At 48.2% G+C, this 24,174-nt stretch overlaps 1 protein-coding gene across 1 annotated transcript in view; it reads left to right on the forward strand.

Moving 5' to 3' along the window:
- The window catches only part of KIAA1324 (KIAA1324 ortholog), an 84,164-nt gene extending 59,990 nt beyond the window's left edge, over positions 1 to 24,174 (forward strand). Inside the window, exons 4-19 of the mRNA XM_031665805.1 lie at positions 1,435 to 1,582; positions 2,054 to 2,134; positions 2,719 to 2,824; positions 2,932 to 3,081; positions 8,926 to 9,014; positions 12,070 to 12,260; positions 12,326 to 12,575; positions 13,323 to 13,586; positions 15,126 to 15,299; positions 18,359 to 18,539; positions 18,863 to 18,959; positions 19,456 to 19,557; positions 20,743 to 20,869; positions 20,948 to 21,126; positions 21,640 to 21,805; positions 23,884 to 24,174. Of these exons, the coding sequence (XP_031521665.1) occupies positions 1,435 to 1,582; positions 2,054 to 2,134; positions 2,719 to 2,824; positions 2,932 to 3,081; positions 8,926 to 9,014; positions 12,070 to 12,260; positions 12,326 to 12,575; positions 13,323 to 13,586; positions 15,126 to 15,299; positions 18,359 to 18,539; positions 18,863 to 18,959; positions 19,456 to 19,557; positions 20,743 to 20,869; positions 20,948 to 21,126; positions 21,640 to 21,805; positions 23,884 to 23,952 (2,374 nt within the window). The 3' untranslated portion in view covers positions 23,953 to 24,174. The remainder of the gene's footprint in view (positions 1 to 1,434; positions 1,583 to 2,053; positions 2,135 to 2,718; positions 2,825 to 2,931; positions 3,082 to 8,925; positions 9,015 to 12,069; positions 12,261 to 12,325; positions 12,576 to 13,322; positions 13,587 to 15,125; positions 15,300 to 18,358; positions 18,540 to 18,862; positions 18,960 to 19,455; positions 19,558 to 20,742; positions 20,870 to 20,947; positions 21,127 to 21,639; positions 21,806 to 23,883) is intronic.

Below are 24,174 nucleotides of genomic sequence, written 5' to 3' on the forward strand. Positions count from 1 at the left end.
CAAAGAGAACTAAGGGCACCCATAGCAGAAGCAGATAGAATCAAGGAAGACTTTTTAGATTAAGTGGCATTTAAGACAGTGTAGGAGTTAAACCGAGAGACAGAGGAGGAAGTTTGTTCCAGGAACAGGGAAGAGGATGTCAGGAGGCCCAGAGGTAAGAGAAAGTTTGGCAGAGGAATTGAAAGAAATGTCATAGAATTGGAGTATAAAGAGTGCATCAGGAATCTGTACCCTATCCTAAGGGCCACAGAGAGTCAGTCCCAGGGGTTTTAATTTGAAGCAAGGGAGTGCCATGGTCAGATGTCTATCTGGAGGATCTGTCTGCTGGGCTGCAGCATGGAGAGGGCTAGGAGGATGCGGGACTGGCTTCAGGGAGACAAGTTTGGGAGCTAGTTCATAGATGGTGTGGTGGTGAGCACAGGGAGAGCACAGGGTGGATAGAGTGAACACGTATTTAGGAGACAAAACAGACATGACCAGGTCGGCTGTCTCCGGGGTTCTCTGGCCCTCCCACTTTCCATAAAAACCATTTACATGTGGCATCTTTATAGTAGACATTTCTGGGAAAACAGGTAGACTAGACTGGGTGGATGTCTGAGTTCTGAAGAATGTCTGTGTCTACTGAGTTATTTGACAGCTTTAGAGTTTGGCAGACCAGATCTCAGCCCTGCCACTTGCTGGCTTCATAATATTGGGCTTGGCACTCTCCAAGCCCCAGTTTCATCGTCTCTTAAACAGGAAAAACATTTCCTCTTATTGATGAAAAGAAATCACTAATATAAAGCACATAGTGCAATGCCTGGAGGTAGTAAGCAACCAATAAATGTCACCCCTCCCTGAGTGGGTGCAGTGGCTCATGCCTGTAATCCCAGCCCTTTGGGAGGCTGAGGTGGGTGGATCACTTGAGGTCAGGAGTTCGAGACCAGGCTGGCCAACATGGTGAAAACCTGTCTCTACTAAAAAAAATACAGAAAGTAGCTGGGTGTGGTGGTGCATGCCAGTAACCCTAGCTACTTGAGAGGCTGAGACAGGAGAATCACTTGAACCCGGGAGGCAGAGGTTGTGGAGAGCTGAGGCCACGCCACTGCACTCCAGCCTGGGAGACAGAGCAAGACTCTGCCTCAAAAAAAAAAAAAGTTATCCCTCCCCAACTTCGCCTGCCACCCGTATCCCAGGTAGTTCTGCACAATGTGGAGGCAAGCCTGCTTGTCTTCCTCACCTGTCTGCCTTCCTCTTCTTAGCTGCACTCCAGGTCGTTGACCTACCTGAGGGCTTCTTTTGTCTTTCTTCACTGAGCATTTTCAGGTCCGAGTTTCAGTTTGAATCACAAGCCTGAAAATTCCCAAAGACCCAGCAGAACACGAGACCTGCACACGGCACGAAGCCTGGTGGGCTGTGCTCCTGCCTGTAAACCTGGTTCCTGTTCCTTCACAGGTCCAAGTGGGTTCCCCAGGGCGACTACATCGCCTCCAACACGGACGAATGCACAGCCACACTGATGTACGCCGTCAACCTGAAGCAATCCGGCACCGTTAACTTCGAATACTACTACCCAGACTCCAGCATCATCTTTGAGTTTTTTGTAAGCCCCTGGCCAAGGTGGAGGGTGGGAGCTAAAGTCTCTCTGGGGTTCAGATCCATTTAAGGAATCCACCGTGAGTGTAGCCCTGCTTGGGAAATCGCTGTTGTTTTCCCTCTGGGGAGAGCTGTGGGCAAAATGACCTGAGGCCCCAGGAGGCAAGGAGAAAAGGCAAAAGTGAAAGGACTCTTGGGGGAAGAGTTGTCTGGGAGATTTCTAAGTGTTTTATCCGGCTCAGACATGAAAACAGCACATTTGACTTACAAGTTATTTCTTTGGTGTCAATGCTCATTTTGTGTGTGCGACTAATTCCTGCCCTACTTTGAGGCTCATGTGTTTTGAGCTCAGTCCCTAAAGGAAATTGGCAACTCTTCCCATATAAAGAAGGGCCCTCTGGAGGACTGGTGCAATGTGGGGAAAGATATCTATTTCCTTAGAAAGCTGAGACTCTGGTTCCAAACTCTTTTATGTCAGGTTCAGAATGACCAGTGCCAGCCCAATGCAGATGACTCCAGGTGGATGAAGACCACAGAGAAAGGATGGGAATTCCACAGTGTGAGTATCACACCAGCCTTCTCCCAGAGATCCCAGAAAAGGGACCCAGGGGCCTTCCTCAGAGAGTGCTTCCTCCCAGTCTGAGCCTCCACCCTGATGTCCCTGGAGGGCAGGAGTGTGATATGATGAAGATGCTGTAGTTGCTGTCCTCTAGCATTGACAGAATATGGATGGGAGCTGACTTGTCGCTTCTATGGCTTGACTGCAAAGACCAGCAGCTTTCCAGCTTTAAGACTGGGCCTTCTGGGGAGGCGGGCTGTCTCCTGCAAAACCACAGAAGAATGAGGGAGTTCCAGTCACCCTATTGTCAGGATCCTCAGGTCTCTTTACTGGTCTCACCATAAGAGATGCTCGTGGTATATGTGATCCAGGGAGCAGCGGAAGGGTTGTAAGAGGAGGCTTAGAAAGAGAGAGGAGCTGTGCTAAGTTGGGAGGAAGTGCAGAGCTGAGGACGAGGAGGAAGAGGGTCAGAAGAAGCATTACCATGCAGTTAGTAAGAGGAGTCGTCCCAAGAAGAGGCTATACCAACAGATTAGCGCGATTTCTCTGTGTGATGAATGAATGCTCCTGTTTGTGGTTTTTAGGTGGAGCTAAATCGAGGCAATAATGTCCTCTATTGGAGAACCACAGCCTTCTCAGTATGGTCCAGAGTATCTAAGCCTGTGCTGGTGAGAAACATCGCCATAACAGGTACTGAGACCGGGGTTACTGACTCCCTGGGCTCTTGACTTTGCAGTCTCCTGGGGACTCAGTCTCCAGGCTGAATCCTTGCTTTTCTGACTCTTCTTCCTCCCTAGGGGTGGCCTACACTTCAGAATGCTTCCCCTGCAAACCCGGCACGTATGCATCCAAGAAGGGCTCCTCTTTCTGCAAACTTTGTCCAGCCAACTCTTATTCAAATAAAGGAGAAACTTCTTGCCACCAGTGTGACCCTGACAAATACTCAGGTGATGTTTCTGAGGGTGGGAGGAGTTTGGGGATAGATGGTACCACACAAGGAGAAATGAGGGAGTAGAGCCATCCTTCTGGTCAAGCTGAGGATGATGATTCTTAAACCCTTCCTTTCTGGATCCTGGAATACCCTTGCCAATCCGTATATCCATTAATCACTTTGTCTTTTTTTTTTTTTTTTTTTTTTTTTTGAGATAGGGTCTCACTTTATCACCCAGGCTGCAGTGCCGTGGTACAATCATGGCTCACCGCAGCCTCAAACTCCCCATCCCAAGCAATCCTCCTGCCTCAGTCTCCTGAGTAGCTAAGACTACAGGCGTGCCCCACCACACCCACCTCATTATTTGTTTTTATTTTTATAGAGACAGGGGTCTTGCTGGTTGCCCAGGCTGGTCTTGAACTCCTGGGCTTAAGTGATCCTCCTGCCTCAGCCTCTCAAGCTGTGAGCCTATAATCCCAGCACTTTGGGAGGTCGAACCGGGAAGATCAACTGGGCCTGGGAGGTTGAGGCTTCAGTGAGCCATGATCGCACCACCGCTCTATAGCCTGGGTGACAGAGTGAGACCCTGTCTCTAAAAAAATGAAATAAAAATGAATCATTCAATAAATATTGAGCCTCTCCTGTCTGCCAGGCCCTATTCTATGTACTTGGGCAACATCAGAACAAAATAGACAGAGGTCTCTGTTTTTATGGGGTTTACATTCGGGGGTGTGGGGAAGAGAGACAATAAACAAAAAGAAATAGACGACACATATATAATACATTATATAGTATGTGGGATGGTAAAAAGTGCCATGGTGTCATGTCAAAAGGAAAAAGCAGCTCAGAGCTAGAGGGGTTAGGAAAGCTAAGGAAAGGGTTGCAATCTTTCTGTTGCTGTTGTAGAAACAGGGTCTCACTGTGTTGCCCAGGCTGGTCTCGAACTCCAGGCCTCAAAGTGATCCTCCTGCCTCGGTCTTCCAAAGTGCTGGGATTACAGACATGAGACACTGTGTCCGGTCCAGTCATTTTTTAAGTGGTGAATTTTTGTTTATATTTATATGTTTTTTTATTTATTTATTTTTGAGATGGAGTTTCACTCTTGTTGCCCAGGATGGAGTGCTGGAATGCAATGGCATGATCTCGGCTCACCACAACCTCCGCCTCCTGGGTTCAAGCAATTTTCCTGCCTCAGCCTCCCGAGTAGCTGTGATTACAGGCATGTGCCACCACGCCTGGCTAATTTTGTATTTTTAGTAGAGATGGGGTTTCACCATGTTGACCAGGCTGGTCTCGAACTCCTAACCTCAGGTAATCTGCCCACCTCGGCCTCCCAAAGTGCTAGGATTATAGGTGTGAGCCACCGCACCTGGCCAGTGGTGAAATTTTACGTGAAACATTGTATAAGATTATAATATAGTCCAGGGGTGGTGGCTCTCGCCTGTAATCCCAGCACTTTGGGAGGCCAAGGCAGGGGAATCACTTGAGGTCAGGAGTTCAAGACTAGCCTGGCCAACATGTCAAAACCCCGTCTCTACTAAAAACACAAAAATTAGCTGGGTATGGGGGCATGTGCTTGTAATTCCAGCTACTCGGAAGGCTGAGGCTGGAGAATCACTTCAACCCGGGAGGTGGAGGTTGCAGTGAGCTGAGATCGCACCACTGCACTCCAGCCTGGGCGACAGAGCAAGACTCAGCCTCAAAAAAAAAAAAAAAAAAAAAAAAGATTATAATATACACAGTAGATACAGTAGAGTTAAAATGTATAAATTTATACATGTTAACATATAACAATTATTATCAAAGTTAATTTCATGAGCCTATATTGAGGAACAAAAACATTTTGATAACAAGATCTAAAGATGCAAATTACAATCTTGTATCAGCCTGAGAGCATTCGTTGAAGTCCAATGAGGCATTTTGGGAAATCTAGGGTTCCTTAGAACACAATTTGCAAACCACTGCTCTGAGGGAAAGTAAGGGGACAGCTGGAAGCAGCCTGTTTTTACAGTTTGAGGATAGCTTCCTAAAGCATTCCAATTTGAAAAACAGGACGTGGTCATCTGAGGGAGTTCCAGGGGATATCGAGGCTCTGGTGTGAGATGGGCAGTGCCAGCGGATGACTTTCTGCTCAGGCAGTCCAGACATTGGTATGAGGGCCAATCTCCAAGACAGGTTCTGAAACAAACAAGAAGGGAGAGAGAAACAGTCCCATCTTTTCCCCTGGAAACACTCACAACTCTTCTACTTTTCCTTTCTTACACAGTTTAAATGTAAACCCAGCACGAGGCCCTCTCTCAAACAGACCCACCTGTCCCTACAAAGACATGCCACACTTCACACAGGTGTTGAAGTATGTGTTTGCTCAGCCAAGACCAGTCACTGACCTTGTGAATTGCTTGTTTCTACACTATTCCTAAAACAAAAGTCATACAGATCTTGCCAAATGAGTGCAGTTTTCAACCAAAACAGACATCTTTAGGTCTTGGGGGAAGTTTTTGTCTGTAAGTCTAGATCCCTGTTTTTCCACTTGCATTTTTTATTCCTCCTCCCCACTCTGCTTCTATCAACAGCAACCTTTGTTAGTCTAAATCTCTGGCTCCCTTTACTGGTCCAGCAGTTGGGCCAGGGTTTGAATGGCAAGGTGGTTCTAGTAAAACTGCATAGGAGTGTTTTGATCAACTCTATGTACGCTGATTTTTATCCAGAGTGATGTTATAAAAGCATTAGGTTGGGAGTCTGAATTCTTGGAATCTATTTTCCTTCTGCCACTGATTTCTCAATGTGCCGCATTGACTGAGAAGTGAGTTTTTTCTTTTTTCTTTCTTTCTTTTTTTTCTTTTCTTTTTTCTTTTTTTTTTCTGAAATGGAGTTTCCCTCTTGTTGCCCAGGCTGGAGTGCAATGGCACGATCTCAGCTCACTGCAACCTCTGCCTTCCCGGTTCAAGTGATTCTCCTGCCTCAGCCTCCTGAGTAACTAGGATTACAGGCGCCCACCCCCATGCCCGGCTAATTTTTTCCATTTTTAGTAGAGACGGGGTTTCACCATCTCGGCCAGTCTGGTCTTGAGCTCCTGACCTCAGGTGATCCACCTGCTTGGCCTCCCAAAGTGTTGGGATTACAGGCGTGAGCCACCTCACCTGGCCAGTGAGTTTTTACTATGAGGAACATGGTCAACTTGTTGACAACTTCACCATCTTGGGGTACAAAGAGAGTCATATTTTTTGAGACTTGACTCTTCCAGAATACAGGGTCAGTGAGAGACTGGGAAAATGCAGGGAGACTCTGATGATAGCCTATGATAGACTGTGTGTGCAGGGATTGACAGAAGGTCCATGCATTTACAAATATATTCTGAGTGCCTGTCAGTTGCCAGTGTCCATTCAGTACTGAAACCCTCAGGAGAAATGTTTTATGTTGATAAAACAGATCCCAGTGAGAACATTGTACTCCTGGAGGCAGGGGGCGGGGTGGGAGGATATTGAAAGATGGAGGCAGGTGCAGAAAGAGTAGTTGGAGCCCCTGAGATAAACTTTATTTTCTTCCAGTTTTGCCCAGGGCCAATCCTACTTAAGTCACTTTTCACTCCCTCAACCAAACATAGAGGCCCATCTTCCAAACTTGACTGGCATCCAATTTAAACACCTTGATGAAACCCAAGCTGGGAAAGGAGGTCAGTCTCAGCATCTTGGTTAATCATTTATTAAAACCACCTTAACAGAGATCAGTGTGTAAACAGCTGAGCCATTTTTGCTAAAACCCAGAGCTAGGATGTCAGGTTGGGCAAATATTTGACAAGCAGAGAAAGGTCTTGGTGTAGAATGCATTTTCTAACACATAACTTGTACTTTTCTAGACCTAGGAATTGGCACCTCCTCATGTTTTCAGCCTCTCTCCCTCCCCACATTGTTCCTGGCCAAGTCAGTCAAAAGCAGGAGTCCACGGGTCCCTCTGTGCTGAATTATGCATCTTGTTCTAGGTAGAGAGAAACATCTCTTTTTTTCAAATTTTCAAAAGAGTTTTTAAATTCAAAACAAGTTAAACCCACTGCTTTGAAGAGAGAGTCAAGCACAATGGCTCCTGCCTATAATCTCAGCACTTTGGGAGGCTGAGGCGGGAGAATTGCTCGAAGCCAAGAGCTCAAGACCAGCTTGGGCAACATAGCGAGACTCTGTCTCTACCAAAAAAAAAAAAACAAGAGAGAGAGAGAGAGAAAAGAAAACAAACCCATGTGATGGGAAGAATGAAAAAAAATAAAAAATAAAAAACGAATAGAGATTCATAGATGTAGTTCTCGCTATCCAGATGTTCAAGGGTTAAAGCAGAGCTAACACAGACATGAGGAGAACATTCAGACAGCAGAAGAAAACTGATAGTTCACATTTTTCTGTTTCTTTCCCTCCCTCCCTCCCTCCTTTCCTCCCTTCCTCCCTTCCTCCCTCCCTCCCTCCCTCCCTTCTTTCCTTCCTTCCTGAGTCTCTCTCTATTGCCCAGGCTGGAATGCAATGGCATGATCATGGCTCACTGCAGCCTCAACCTCCTGGGCCCAAGCGATTCTCCTGCCTCAGCATCAAGTAGCTGGGACTATAAGCCTGTACCGCCATGCCCGGCTAATTTTTGTATTTTTTGTAGAGGCAGGGTTTGCCATGTTGCCCAGGCTGGTCTTGAATTCCCGGGCTCAAGAGATCCTAAAGTGCTGGGATTATAGGCATGAGCCACCACGCTCAGCAGTTAACATTTTTCATTAGGTATAAATCAAGAGTTAAAGATAGTGCTGGGCCGGTGCGGGAGGCCGGAGAATCACTTGAGCCCAGGAGTTTCAGGCTGCAGTGAGCTAAGATTGCACCACTGCAGTTCAGCCTCAGCAACAGAACAAGACTCTGTCTCTAAAAAATAGCAACAATAAAATAATAATAAAGAGTCCAGGTGCGGTGGCTCACACCTGTAATCCCAGCACTTTGGGAGGTCGAGGAAGGCACATCACCTGAGGTCAGGAGTTCGAGACCAGCCTGACCAACATGGAGAAACTCCGTCTCTACCAAAAATACAAAATTAGCCGGGCATGGTGGCTCATGCCTGTAATTCCAGCTACTCAAGAGGCTGAGGCAGGAGAATCGCTTGAACCTGGGAGACGGAGGTTGTTGTAAGCCAAGATCACACCATTGCACTCCAGTCTGGACGACAAGAGTGAAACTCCATCTCAATAATAATAATAATAGTGTTGGGATGCTTGGGTTGAGGCAAGTGGGAAGAACCTTGTGTGGAGTCCAAGGAAATTACAAACCTGATTTGTGTAGAATGGTTGCCTGAAGAAAAGGAAATTTCCAAGGTGGAAGGCCTTCATTCTAGGCATATCTTAGAACATTCATAGAAAGACTTGGAATGAGTATGAAAGCAAAGTCATGTTTTACTTCAACACTTCAGGAGTACAAAAACCACACCCACAGTCGACACTAAGGCACCTGGAAGATGGTGAACTTTCTGAACCTCCCCAGGTTTCAGGGAACTTGGGTTGGCAGTGGTTAACCTGCAAGAGGCTGTCTCCACCTACCCTCCTTGCTGGTCCTTTGACCAGGCCACTTCTCCATCCCCTGCCCCATGGGGTGGGAGAGGGGGAGTGGCAAACAGTGGTTTCTCATCAGCACCTGGAAGAGGTGCAAAGGGAAGCCTGAGCGGGGTTGGGGAACTGGAAATGACACTATTGAGGCAAGGGGAAGGGTGAGTGTGCAGGATTTTCTACTTCCGGCAATATCTGTATGGCAATGCACCCAGGGGCTTGGGAGTTACAGGGCCATGAAGAGGCCAGGAGCTCAACTTTCTTATGTAACTCCAAATATTTCTTCTTGCTTTGGCAATTTAGAGAAAGGATCCTCTTCCTGTAACGTGCGCCCAGCTTGCACAGACAAAGATTATTTCTACACACACACGGCCTGTGATGCCAACGGAGAGGTGGGTAGCACAGTCTTGGAGTCCCTTAGCCCCAGATGGACTGTCTCCCACTCCCTGAGCTTTGCCACCATTTGGAGCTTCAGTGGTCAATGACATTGGCGCCAGTTAAAACCCCACAGGCCTCCAAGGTGATCCTAGGGCTAGGTGGGGTGTGGGGCAAAACGAGACCTCTTCATTCATTTTCCAGTCAGAAACTGTTTTTGCGGCATCTGTTTCACAGTTTATGCACGTATGTTCTGTTTCAAAAACCCACTTCACTCTCTCTTGCTTGGTTTCTTCTATTTGCCGAGCCACTCCGGGCAGAACCTGCCTGTCCATGCACAATGTCCTCCGGGGCTCTTCAGGCTCGCCCGCTCGGCGCTGCTTTTGTGGGCTGGCACTGGGAATGGATTCCTGCCTATGGTCTGACTTGTTCCATTTCTGCTGCTTCTCTTTCCTCCAGGATTTCTGCTTCAGAAAAGAACTTTCCCTCCTCCTAGTCTACACTGTCACTGAGTCACAAGCACTTTTTGAGGCTGACTGATGTGTCAGGCCTGGCACTATAGGCCGGGGAGTCAGAAATGACTGAAACAAGCTCCTGCCCCCAGGGAGCTCGCCGTCCTGTATGGCAGGCTGCAGAGAGGAGAAAAACGGGCCCAGTCAAGGCAACCAGAGGGATGTGCAGGGAACTGGGGGAGCCCAGATGAGAAGCGACCAGGACGTGGGGTGGGGGCGGCAGAGAAAGTCTCTCAGAGGTGGCCATTTGTTCATCAGTCAACAAATATTTATCCAGGAGCAACTCTGTGCCAGGCACAGCGCAAGGTGCTAGGTGCTAGGTATGCATCACTTAACAAAACTGAGGGAGCATCTAGCCTTTACAGAGCTTAAGTCTTGTTGGGGAGGGAGTGGAGAGGGAGATAATAGACAACATATGGCTGTATAATATAGCAAATGGTAGTAAGTGGTAGGAAGGAAAAAAATAAACCAGGATTAGAAGAGAGAATGACGAAGGGTGGTGCCGCTATTTTAGAAGGGTAGGGATGTCCTCTCTGAGGAGCTGACATTTGAGCAGAGACCTGAAGGAGATGAGGGAGGAGCCTGGAGCTTTCCAGGCAGCGGACACAGCAGGAGAGGAGGCGGTGGCTGGGCCTGGTGGGTGGAGGAACAGTGTAAGTGAGCGGGGAAGGGCTTGAGGGTGCACGGAGAAGGATCTGGCTGAGCTGTCTCTAAGCCAGAGATTCTCAAGGGGATAGAACTAGGAGTTGGGAATTCTGTACTCAGCACTAAGCATGATGCTTGGCTCTTAGGATGCATAAACATTTGCTGACTGGGTGGCTGGCTGAATTCTTCCTTTCCTAACTAAGCATGGGTTAAAGTCTGGTCATTAACAATGAATATTTTGCATAGTCATCTCTTACCACCACCACCTCCCCCACATATTTGGGGCATCATCCCCTTCCCCAGCAGCCAAGAGAGAATGGCTGTGTCTTGTCAGTTGCACCTTAGACTCAGTTCTGTGGTGTCTGGAATTCTGTATGACCTTGTAAACATTATTTTCATTTTCTTGGTCTCAGCTGACTCACTAATAAAAGGCGGACAATTAATCCTGCTGCTCTTCTCCCTCCTGTTCATAACATGTGACTGAATGTGGCTGTCTTTCCTCCCTTCTGCCCCATTCTCTTCCCTCCCTGGGCTCACACCAAGGCCCTCTGGGTCAGTAGTGTGCTTGCTGCCTGCAAGCCCAGGTGTCTACCTTGGTCTGACCCCTGCCAGGGCCTTTAGATGCTGGCTCAGACCAAAGCCTGCGTTCCCGCCTTGCAGCACAGCCAAGGCCCAGCTCAGAGGAGGAGCGCTGAAGCACGTGCTTTCGGGAGTGCGCATGAATATGCGTTCCCCAGCCATTCCTTGCAGACTTCTGCTTTGTGCCTCATTCCCGCACTGGCTCTGCTCAGTCTGGTGATTCAGTTTGTCTTCTGAACAGTCTTCTAAAATCAAGGGACACACCTTGAGCTGGCTCCTGTGATTATGTTTCTGACCTTGGCTGTGCCTCAGTTGTTTCTCAGGGACCAGGATGGCCCATCCATTGGGGCCACTGAATGTGCTGCTCCAAGAGCTGGCCTGAGTCAGTTTGCCAGCTCCTGGGACCCTCCTCTCCCTGAGAATCACAGGAGTCAGGTGAGGTTCAAACCTGGGGCTCTGGCTGCCGCAGCCCTTTGCAGGCAGCAGGCTGAGCTGAGCAGGGGAAGGAGGAGCCCAGGGCTCCCCATCATTAAGGCACTCTGTGTCCCTCCTTCAGGACTTGTTTCTTATCTTGAAAAATATGGACAGAGGCCTTATTCATCCTTCTTTTTCACATGTATGGTATCTGCACAGATCATGTTCACCAACCCCTCAGTGCAACCCATAAGGGCACTTTTTTGTGTGTGACTCGATCTAAGGGCCATGTGGGAAGAATGGAGCTGCCCACCTTCACCCCTGCCTCAGCCGGAGTCTCCTGCGGGTCATCTCCACTTCTGCACCCAATGCAGGGGTCACATTTCATTCATCTCTGAGACACCAGATCTGGCACATAGATGCATTAGGCTTTCTTTAAACATTTACCCAATAAATAAAACAGCAAAGAATGCACCCCTCAAAAAATAAGTTGGGACATCTCTGCCACCCCCTCAGTCCCCAGGGGGCATCTGAGCCACCTCCACCCTGTGCCTTTCTGTGTTCTGGGATTTTCACCAGCTGCGCTTCCTGTGACCTTGGTAGCAATAAGATTCTACAGTGGAATCGGAGCTTTCTCTAAGACAACTGGTCCCATATTCTGTGTCATAAAGTCTTCATTCGAGCTATTCCTTGTCACCCAGGCAACATTCATTTGGCAGATAGTGACTGAGCACAACCAGGAATCAGGCACTGCGCTAGGTGCTTGGGATACATCTGTGACCAACACAAAGTTCCCCACCCCGGGGGAGCTCTATGTGGCCCAGAATCTGGATCTCTGCCCCCAACCCCCATCCTCAAGGCAGAGTCCCAGAGACGTCCTAAATCTCACACAGGCTGAGTTGTGCTTAATCCATTTCTGCAGACACAGCTCATGTACAAATGGGCCAAGCCGAAAATCTGTAGCGAAGACCTTGAGGGGGCGGTGAAGCTGCCTGCCTCTGGTGTGAAGACCAGCTGCCCACCCTGCAACCCAGGCTTCTTCAAAACCAGTAACAGCACCTGCCAGCCCTGCCCATACGGTTCCTACCCCGTCTGCCCCATTGGTGTGTCCACGTGACTGACACCCCCCTTGTAGTGATTCCACAGAGGAAAGGCCCAGACTGACCGGCAGGGACTTCACAGTTTAACAAGGGTCTCACCAACCGTGATGGCACCTGGGGTGGCAGCCACATGGGCACCCACTTCCCCTCTGGCCATCGCACCCTCTTCACTTGTCTGTCCTGGGTTCAGGGTGTGAATTCTAGGACCAACACTCCCGTGGAGACGTGGAAAGGTTCCAAAGGCAAACAGTCCTATACCTACATCATTGAGGAGAACACGACCACGAGCTTCACCTGGGCCTTCCAGAGGACCACTTTTCATGAGGCAGTAAGTTCCTCCCCTTCCTCAGACCCTCAGCTCCCAGGGGAGACCCTCTGAACGCAGGAGGATTCCTAGCATTAGCTTAAGTGTGAGTCTGAAGTTCAGAATCCAAGGGTGAGAAGGATCTTAGGGAGTCAAGCAGGAAACTGCCTAACCCAGGCCTCTGAGCACCACCTCATCTGTCCGGATGACTTCCTGGAAAGATGACACTAAGAAATAAGCTGGCCCTCCTTGTAGTCCCTGCCCTGATACATGTGGAACCACACTTGTTGTTGTTTTTAATAATAACAACTCTGGTTTTATTTTCTTAACTCAAAGGAATACAGGCTCATTGCAGAAGACTCAGAAAATAGAAATAAACAAAAATAAGAAATAAAATCAGCCATAATCCTACTACCCAGAGATAAACCAGTTAACATCTGGACCATCTCCTATACACTGTTTCTGTACAAATACATTTTTGCCTCTTTTACAAGGAGAAAACTTGCTTTTTTCATAAAACAGTATATATTATGTATTTTCCCCATGGTACTTAATATTTTTATATGTCCTATAAATGGTTCAGTCTCATTTTAAAATGACACCAAATACATATAAAGAGCTACTGGTAAGTGAGTAAAGAGTCGGATGCTTCTAAGATTCTTCTTGAGTATCACAGGATGGAAGATTAACTACCTTGCTCTTTCTAGAAGCCTCAATTGTTGCTGCTGTCTCAGGCCTCTCCCCTCTCCCCTCTTGTTTCCTTGTCTCCAGAGCAGGAAGTACACCAATGACGTTGCCAAGATCTACTCCATCAATGTCACCAATGTTATGAATGGCGTGGCCTCCTACTGCCGTCCCTGTGCTCTAGAAGCCTCTGATGTGGGCTCCTCCTGCACCTCTTGTCCTGCTGGTTACTATATTGAGCGAGATTCAGGAACCTGCCACTCCTGCCCCCCTAACACCATTCTGAAAGCCCACCAGCCTTACGGCGTCCAGGCCTGTGTGCCCTGCGGTCCAGGGACCAAGAACAACAAGGTACCTGCAGTCTGGCATTTATCCTAAACCTGACCCTCTGCTTGGATGAGCTCAGAAGATGCTGGGTCCCGGGTGGGGTTCTTTAGAGGCTGATCCCCAAGTGCTCCCCCAGCATACTCCTAGGTTGGAGTCCTGGAGGACACCCATCCAGGCTGTGACTGTAGAGGGTGAGCAGGGCTTGATTTCCAGGGTCCAGGACTCAGTCACTGACAAGTCTCCTCTTTAGTGGCAGGTAAGAGAGGTTGGTGACCGTCTGGCCCAGAGGGTTATTTGGCAGGTGTGCAGAGACCTAGAGGGAAGGAACAGTGGGGTGGGGCCTGTGGCTTATATTCAGCATCGTTCAATCCAGCCTGTTATTATGGAAATCTGCCCCTTCTTTGGAAAGATAGAAACCCAACCGTTGCTGGGACATATGATAACTGGCATTGCTGTCTTCTATCCCAGTGGCTTCTCAGCTTTACAAGTATAAGGATTCCTTTCCTAAGTGGGAAGAGGCTGCCTGCAGTGGCTCACACCTGTCATCCCAACACTTTGGGAGCCTGAGGTGGGAAGATCACTTGAGCCCTGGGGTTCAAGGTTGTCATGAGCCATGATTGTGCCACTGCACTCCAGCCTGGTGACAGAGCAAGATCCTGTCTCTAATTTACAAAATAAATTTTAAAAAAGCACCTTAAAAGCTAATAAATAAATAAAGTGGGGAGCAGTGTTGTTGCCCCTATGTGCTTTCTGCATCTGAGAAGTACTTACGACTAACAGCTCTCAGATATTAATCGATGCTTTTAAATGAATTTGTATTTTACTGATCACAACTACACGCACATACACCTGTAAGGCACTATCAATATGTACTCTGCAAACGTGGCCTAGTTCATCTGCGCAATGAAGTGCAGCGATTCTACAGACCCCTGGCAACCTCTTTCCGGTACCCTGGACTTTTGCTACAACCTTCCTTCCCTGGAGCTCCCTCTGCTGCTGTGGGAGGGAATGACAATTGTGTGCGGCTGCCGCTGAATGGTGACCCTAAAACAGAGCAATGAACGGGTTTATGGGAAGAAAAGCCCATTTCCAAGTTCAGTTTCCTACAGAGAACCTGAGAAACAGGAAGCAGAGTTCAGTGAGTTTTACACTGTGAGGGGGTGAGGAGGGAGCAAGAAAAATTTCTCTTCTTCCATCTCAGATACCCTTTTCTGGTTAGTACCTCATTGTCTTCTGCTGGAAAAGTAAAAAGGATCCTCTTGTGTCTTGAGAGGCTTCTATAATCTAGGCACAGGAATAAGGCTATAGAATTTGACCAAACTCCCTTCTGAACAATAACAGGTTTGGGTTTGTCCATCACATATGTGCTAATAACTGAATGGCAAATGTACATAAATCCCCTAGTGCCTGTTTCACTTCTTTTGCTAGTCACCCCTAATCCTTTCTTCCTCCTCTTGACCCCATTTGGGCGGGACCAGACTGGGGAGAAAACTGCTGTTCTCGGCTGCGGCCCCTCAAGGCCCTGCCTGACCAGTGGGCCTGACCCGTCCCTCTCCCCGTCAGATCCACTCTCTGTGCTACAACGATTGCATCTTCTCACGCAACACTCCGACCAGGACTTTCAACTACAACTTCTCCGCTTTGGCAAACACTGTCACTCTTGCTGGAGGGCCAAGCTTCACTTCCAAAGGGCTGAAATACTTCCATCACTTTACCCTCAGTCTCTGTGGAAACCAGGTAAGGTATACCAGTTGACAGGGTGAGAATTGAATGGGGGAGGCCCGAGGATCAGAGGCCAGAGACAGACACAGGAGAAAATCAGAAATCCTTCAGGCAGCAGGGGGTTGAGGAGCTTCAAAGGTTTTTAAATATTATTCTCCCTGAGGACTTTTTTCCCTCAAGGTAAATAATCAGGATTATAAACACTTAGGAAAATATAGATGTTTAAAATAATGTGTTCTTGCTGGGTGCTGAGTGCGGTGGTTTACGCCTATAATCCCAGCACTTTGGGAGGCCGAAGCAGGCGGATTACCTGAGGTGGGGAGTTCGAGATTGGCCTGACCAATATGGAGAAACCCCATCTCTACTAAAAATACAAAAAAATTAGCTGGGCGTGGTGGCGCATGCCTGTAATCCCAGCTACTCGGGAGGCTGAGGCAGGAGAATCGCTTGAACCTGGGAGGTGGAGGTTTGCAGTGAGCTGAGATCGCGCCATTGCACTCTAGCCTGGGCAAAAAGAGTGAAACTTCGTCTCAAAAAATAAATAAATAAATAAAATAAAATAAGGTGTTCTTTTACTTTTACCTGATCTTTATTTCCACAGAATTAGTCTATTTAAAAATATGCAGGAGGAAGGCCGGGCGTGGTGGCTCACGCCTGTAATCCCAGCATTTGGGAGGCCGAGGTGGGCGGATCACGAGGTCAGGAGATCGAGACCATCCTGGCTAACACGGTGAAACCCCGTCTCTACTAAAAATACAAAAAATTATCTGGGCGTGGTGGCGGGCACCTGTAGTCCAGCTGCTCGGGAGGCTGAGGCAGGACAATGGCATAAACCTGGGAGGCGGAGCATGCAGTGAGTCAAGATCATGCCAGTGCACTCCAGCCCGGGCGACAGAGTGAGACTCTGTCTCAAAAAACAAAACAAAACAAAACAAACAAACAAAAACCCAGAAATACACAGGAGGAAAGGTTTTTTTCCCTTCCTTGAGAGCGGTCTTCAGCAATCACTGCATTTGTCGCTTGTTTTCTAGAGGCTGGATAAAATCAGCTGTTTCTAGTTCATCCACATGTCTCTTTGCTGACAGCATGAAAGAAAGTAACATGAAATGCTTTATAAGGAAAGATTGTCGCCATCAGCCATTTCATGCTGCTGCAAATATTTCAGATCCAAAATTCAAAGGCAGAAATGCAAAGGTTAATCCCACCGCTGCACTTGACTAGATTGCAAACAAGCCACAATTACCAGTTGGAAAGTTCATTTCAAATGTTACAAAACAGGCTGGGCACGGTGGCTCACGCCTGTAATCCCAGCCATTTGGAAGCCAAGGCAGGTAGATCACCTGAGGTTAGGAGTTCAAGACCAACCTGGCCAACATAGTGAAACCCTGTTTCTACTAAAAATAGAAAAATTAGCCGGGCATGGTGGCACACGTGTGTAGTCCCAGCTACTCGGGTGGCTGAGGCAGGAGAATTACTTGAACCCAGGGGGCGGCGGTTGCAGTGAGCCGAGATCGTGCCACTGCACTCCAGCCTGGACAACAGAGCAAGACTCCATCTAAAAAAAGTTACAATATAAAGTGCATCTTGAGCATCTCTTCTTTGGTTCTTTTGGTGGTAAGGCCTTTACATCATAGAGCTCTGACCCATCTTCTGCAGCATGCGAAGAACTTGATGGGTGTTTATATAGAGAACATGTCAAGAAAGAAACTAATCTATGAAAGATTAGAGATAGGTGTCTCTATCTTGTTTTCAGAAGTCTTCGAAGAAGTTAAAATGAAGCCTCAGAAATAACAGGTCATGATCACTTAGGAAATAAGACTGAATAAAGCAGGCTCCATGTAGCAAAAGTGTCATTCAGCGAACTATGGAGAGCAACGAAGGTGGTGATTTGGGGAAATGGTGTATTTTTTTCTCTACTCCTTTCCTGTTTAGAAATGCTTATGGTGGCCGGGCGCGGTGGCTCAAGCCTGTAATCCCAGCACTTTGGGAGGCCGAGACGGGAGGATCACGAGGTCAGGAGATCGAGACCATCCTGGCTAACACAGTGAAACCCCGTCTCTACTAAAATACAAAAAAAATTAGCCGGGCGAGGTGGCGGGCGCCTGTACTCCCAGCTACTTGGGAGGCTGAGGCAGGAGAATGGCGTGAACCCGGGAGGCGGGGCTTGCAGTGAGCTGAGATCTGGCCACTGCACTCCAGCCTGGGCTACAGAGCGAGACTCCGTCTCAAAAAAAAAAAAAAAAAAAAAAGAAATGCTTATGGTGTACTGCCACACTACAAATCCTTAGTTCAAAGACAGAAGAACTCTTTATTTTATTGTATTGTAAAGGTTTCCTTCAGTTTTCAAACTCATCTACTTCTTACAATCTAGAGAAAAAAAAAAAAAGCCTGAGACACCAGATTTAGCACTTTTTTTTTTCTTTTTTTTTGAGGCGGAGTCTCACTCTGTAGCCAGGCTAGAGTGCAGTGGCACAATCTCCGCTCACTGCAACCTCCGCCACCCGGGTCCAAGCGATTCTCCTGTCTCAGCCTCCCAAGTAGCTGGGACTACAGGCGTGCGCCACCACGTCCAGCTAATTTTTGTGTTTTTAGTAGAGACAGGGTTTCACCATGTTGGCCAGGATAGTCTCAATCTCTTGACCTCATGATCCACCTGCCTCGGCCTCCCAAAGTGCTGGGATTACAAGTGTGAGCCACTGCACCTGGCCAGCACCATTTATAATAAAATGTATAACACTGAAAATGTTGGCTGGGCACAGTGGCTCACCCCTGTAATCCCAACACTCTGGGAGATTGAGGCAGGAGGATTGCTTAAGCCCAGGAAGTCAAGGCTTTAGTGAACTATGATTTCACCATTGCCTGGGCAATAGATCAAGACCCTGCCTCAAAAGAAAACAAAACAAAACAAAACAATCAAATCTGTCCCGTCATTAGACCTGGGATGAATCATTCCCCTGCAACATACCATTGGAACGCTGAAAATTTAGATGTAAAAAAGCCTTCCCTATTCCCTTCTGGGAATTCCTCTGTGACCACTCACTTCTCCCCACTTCTTCCTCCCACTCCCCCACCAGGGTCGGAAAATGTCTGTGTGCACCGACAATGTCACTGACCTCCGGATTCCTGAGGGTGAGTCAGGGTTCTCCAAATCTATCACAGCCTACGTCTGCCAGGCAGTCATCATCCCCCCAGAGGTGACAGGCTACAAGGCCGGGGTTTCCTCACAGCCTGTCAGCCTTGCTGACCGACTTATTGGTGAGTAACTCTGCTGCCTCAGCCTTTTGAGAGAGAGAGAGTGTGTGCGTGTGTGTGTGTATGTGTAAGAGAGTGTGAGGTTACCAGGCTGGGAGGTAAAAGGCCCCACATGAGGGGCCCAACCTCTTGACCTGTGTTTTCTATTCCACTCTGTGTGCAAAGTGCTCCCAGGGACTCTGACAAACCCTTGTTTCACCCTTTCATAAGTCAATCAGGGATGTGATGAGATGAAGTGAGGTTGGATGTTGAAGGTATTGGAAGAATTGAAGTGGTTGCCAGCTAATGCTACTAGCGAGAACTAATTAGGAGCTCTGATTTGGCAGGGGTGACAACAGATATGACTCTGGATGGAATCACCTCCCCCGCTGAACTTTTCCACCCGGAGTCCTTGGGAATACCGGACGTGATCTTCTTTTATAGGTGAAGATGAGAGGCTAGGCTACTGCAAGTGAAACCTAGGACTCCTCCATAATTTCTGCTGCATCCCTCCCTCTCTAGTCACCTACTGCTTATCAAGCCAGAACATGTCTGAGGTCTAGCAGATCTGCCCAGTCATGATAGCTAAAGGCTGGGAGTTCCTGATCCCAGCTTCTTGGATATTATTGGAGCAGATCTGCCCTAGAGGCAAGGAGAAATATTGGATGATCTGCAGTGGACTTCCCTTCCAGCCTAAGCAGGCTCCAGTGGATGCTAGCCATGACTTCCCTAAACCAGGGCATTTCCCCCTTGACTACATATTGTTGATCCCCACCCTTTCCACGTATAAACCAAGGCCTGTGCACTCCCTGTGTGCCAGGCTAAAGCCCAAGTCCCGACTTCCCCAGCAAGGGAATTGCTCCATGCGGATTTCACTTGGTGGCTGTCCAGGAACACAGCTGAGTGACTCATTCCCCCATGGGGCTGGCTTTCTCTGCAGGTCCAATGATGTGACCCAGTCCTGCAGTTCTGGGAGATCAACCACCATCCGTGTCAGGTGCAGTCCACAGAAAACTGTCCCTGGAAGTTTGTCGCTGCCAGGGTAAGCCCTGCAAAGGGGTGTGACGAAGGCCAAAATCTCCCTTCCTTGAAGTCATTCCATCCTGAGATCCAGAGATTAGTGAAAAGGAGAAAAAAGAAAAGAGTTTGAGATCCATTAATGGGCTCTTAGGGGCAGAGTCATGGCCCCAGACCCTCAATCTTCATATGGCAAGAATGGGGTAGAAGGAAGAGTGAAAGCTGCTCTCATATTCCTGGTCCATTATGGTGGCAGCTGCATAGCATTGTAACCAACAGCTCGGCTGAGAGCCAGATTGAATCATCTCCTCCACTAACTAGCTATGCTATCATGGCTACGTTTCTTACCGTCTTTAGGCCTCTCGTTTCCTTATCTGTAAAAATGGGCATAATGCTAAATTCCCTCAGCGGGTTGTTTTGAGGATGAAATGAGACAAGGAGACTTTAGGACGTTTCATGATCTCTGGCTATTATGAGGATTAATAAAGGTTTAGGGATCCTAGGAATCTCTCTGCAATGAAAATACCCAGTTCTGAGTTTAATAGCTGAGTGAACTAAATCAGAAATTTCCAAATGAATATGACCACAGGACACCCCCTCCCCTCCCCGCATAACAGCAACTAACATCTTGACGGGCACTGGCGTCTCGAAGAAGACATTTTGGATATGCTGCGCCTAAACAACTGACTGGGGAGATGGGGAGCAAAGCAGGGCGTCTTGACCCAGTAGTGGTGTCTGAGTGTCAAATCCCTGTTCTTGCCGTTGTAAACATCACAATAAAGTACATAACGGGTATCCATGACCGGAAGCTCATTCCTGAACCCCACCTCAACTCCAATCCCATCACCAGGAAGCTGCATCAAAGTGGCTATTGCAAATGTCACAAGTCTGTGGGGAGGACGGGAACCTCAAAGAGGTTGGTGGGACAGCCGTGCTAGAGCTCAGACACCTTACAATAGCTCTCATACGATGTCAGCAAAAACATAAACGGGCAGAGGGTGGAGAGCCCATTGGAGGCCAGGAAGGCCTCTTATCAGTGAAATCAGAGATGAAAACCTGTGTTAAGGACTAGTTGGAAGGATCCTGGTAGGGCTAACGGTTTGGGCAGGGAGCGGGTGAATCAGGCAAGCTATGAGACAACAGGCCCCCAACCAGATCTTCCCCACCAGTCCAGCCAGTGAGAGCTCAGGCCTCTTTTCTGCTTTGCTAGAACGTGCTCGGATGGGACCTGTGATGGCTGCAACTTCCACTTCCTGTGGGAGAGTGCGGCTGCTTGCCCGCTCTGCTCAGTGGCTGACTACCACGCTATCGTCAGCAGCTGTGTGGCTGGGATCCAGGTGGGTTTCCCTGTGATCGGGCACTCCCACGAGAGAAGGGAATGAGAGATCTGAGTTCCTTGTTTTTCTCCCCAACAGAAGACTACTTACGTGTGGCGAGAACCCAAGCTATGCTCTGGTGGCATTTCTCTGCCTGAGCAGAGAGTCACCATCTGCAAAACCATAGATTTCTGGCTGAAAGTGGGCATCTCTGCAGGCACCTGTACTGCCATCCTGCTCACCGTCTTGACTTGCTACTTTTGGAAAAAGAATCAAAAGTACATGATGCGGTATTGGAGTTTGGGGATGGACAGGGTTGGATTATTGATCAGGGAGAATATCTGAAAGTATAAATGGGGTTTTTCTCTGGAATTGGCTACAGACTCTGTGACTCTGGCCAGAGACTTGTTAAACCACTTATCCAGTGCATGGTTTGGTTATCCTGACTCCTGAACAGGATGGTACCACGTGGCAGTCTATAAACGGATGTTAAATTCTCAAAAGCAAAGAGTATCCTTAATTTGTTATTCTTAACAATACAGAGAATGACATTAAGATTTTGATATTTCTATTAAACTTTGAGATCACAGAAACAGGCTGAAGGAACAAAGATCACTGAACTGGGAACCAAGATTCCTTCTAGTCCCGCAGCCCTGACACCGTTTTACCATGCTTCAGTCTCCTTACCCTTGGCATGGGAATAGGACCTGTTTGTAGCCCAACTTCTCTACCTCTTTCCCCCTTATTCCCACATTTTGGGATCTTGTCTTTCCCATCCTCCTGTTTTATAGACTAGAGTACAAGTACTCCAAGCTGGTGATGAATGCTACCCTCAAGGACTGTGACCTGCCAGCAGCTGACAGCTGTGCCATCATGGAAGGCGAGGATGTGGAAGACGACCTCATCTTTACCAGCAAGAAGTCACTCTTTGGGAAGATCAAATCATTTACCTCCAAGGTAGGGGGCCTGGCCAGTGCACTGAGGTCAGCCTGGAGGGCTGGAGGAGACACTGCTCCTCAGACACTGAATGGTCCTGTACCGTTCAGGGATGGGCGCCCTGTTCCCCACGCCCCATACAATTCCATTTCCCCACTCTGAAAATCCTGCCTTCTGCCTTCTGTATTTCTACACCAATACTCTTTCCCCCCGGGGCCCAAGGCTGCTCTTGATCAGGCTCCTTCTCTCTCAACATCTCAACATGTACTCCAGTTAGTGAGCTGCTTGGGCCCTCTCACTTCCAGAAGGAGTACTGAACCATCCATGTTGTAAGAATCATCCCCCACCCCTTTTTTTATTTTCACTGAAAGGGGGAAAAGATGATCTCTGGGATCAACTTCTGATAGAAGTCAGGCTCCCCTTTGACCAGTGGGAGGCGCTGTCCTCCAGGTGTCTGGGTCCAGTCCTTTGAGAGCTGAATCATAGTTCAGTCTCAGCTGTTCCCCACTGAGCAATTCTGAGCTGGGAGGGCTGGGTGAGTTTGTGTGGGTGGGTGAGTGAGTATGAAGCTCATAAATGCAATACAGACAATACTGTCACTGGGCGTGGGGCCAGCTGAGAGCATTCAAGCACCTCCTCCAGTGGCCCTCTGCAGCCCCACTCTGCCAGTGCCCATATCTGACTACTGCTCTGAACCAGTTCATCCCAATAGGAGTGGGTGGGGAGGGTAGAAAGAGGAAGGAGTGTATTGGGAGGTGGTGAAGAGAAGGACCGTGCTTGGGTGTTCAGATTGCTGAGTCTTGTTTCCTTTGTGCTGACCTGCTAGGGAGACTCCCTTGGCCTCCTTAGACTGCGATTTTTTTTTTAAACCAATGGGAGAACAGTTCACCCTGGGACTCTTGAGTCTATCTGGGACTGCTAGAATTCAGCAAAGGTGCAAAGCAGGGGAGTTTTAAGATTTTTGGCTCATGCCTGTAATCCCAGCACTTTGGGAGGCCCAGGCTGGAGGATCTCTTGAGGCTGGGAGTTCAAGATCAGCCTAGGCAACATCGCAAGACCCCATCACTACAAAAAATAAAAAACAATTAGCTGGGTGTGGTGGAGCATGCCTGTAGTCTCAGTTACTTGGGAGGCTGAGGGGGGAGGATCACTTGAGCCCAGGAGTTGGAGGCTGCAGTGAGCTATGATTGTGCCACTGCACTCCAGCCTGGGCAACAGAGCGAGACTCTGTCTCTAAAAAACATGTATTTATTTATGTATGTATGTATTTATTTATTTATTGAGACGGAGTCTTGCTCTGTTTCCCAGGCTGGAGTACAGTTGCGTGATCTCAGCTCACTGCAACCTCCACCTCCCGGGTTCAAGCATTTCTCCTGCCTTAGCCTCCCTAGATGCTAGGACTACAGGTGCATTCCACCACACCTGGCTAATTTTTTTTTTTGTATTTTTAGTAGAGAGAGATTTCCGCATGTCAGCCAGGCTGGTCTTGAATTCCTGACCTCAGGTGATCTGCCTGCTTCGGCCTCCCAAAGTGCTGGAATTACAGGCGTGAGCCACTGTGCCTGGCCAAAAACATTTTTTTGAAAGAAAAAAATATTTTCTTTGTTTTTTTTTGAGATGGAGTTTCGCTCTTGTCGCCCAGGCTAGAGTGCAGTGGTATGATCTTGGCTTACTGCAACCTCTGCTCCTGGGTTCAAGTGATTCTCCTTCCTCAGCCTCCTGAGTAGCTGGGATTACATGCGCCTGCCACTATGCCTGGCTAATTTTTGTATTTTCAGTAGAGATGGGGTCTCACCATGTTGGCCAGGCTGGTCTCGAACTCCTAACCTCAGGTGATCCGCCTGCCTTGGCCTCCCAAGTGCTGGGATTACAGGCATGAGCCACCACACCCGGCCTAAAAGAAAAAGATGTTTATTGTTCTCCAACTCACACTGAAGGGAGCAAGCAGAATAGAGGGTATCTAATTTCTGTATTTCCACAAAGCCACTGAAACAGTAATTTCATAAGGGTTCCTTCTGTCACCTATTTTCCATTTCTCTCCTTTGTCCCCAAACTTGCCCCTGTGCAGCAGCCAGCTCCTGTCACCATCTCTCTTTCAGAGGACTCCTGATGGATTTGACTCAGTGCCGCTGAAGACATCCTCAGGAGGCCCAGACATGGACCTGTGAGAGGCACTGCCTGCCTCACCTGCCTCCTCACCTTGCATAGCACCTTTGCAAGCCTGCGGCGATTTGGGTGCCAGCATCCTGCAACACCCACTGCTGGAAATCTCTTCATTGTGGCCTTATCAGATGTTTGAATTTCAGATCTTTTTTTTTATAGAGTACTCAAACCCTCCTTTCTGCTTGCCTCAAACCTGCCAAATATACCCACACTTTGTTTGTAAATTA

The sequence above is a fragment of the Papio anubis genome, chromosome 1, assembly GCF_008728515.1.
Source record: "Papio anubis isolate 15944 chromosome 1, Panubis1.0, whole genome shotgun sequence".
In the NCBI taxonomy this organism is placed as follows: domain Eukaryota; kingdom Metazoa; phylum Chordata; class Mammalia; order Primates; family Cercopithecidae; genus Papio; species Papio anubis.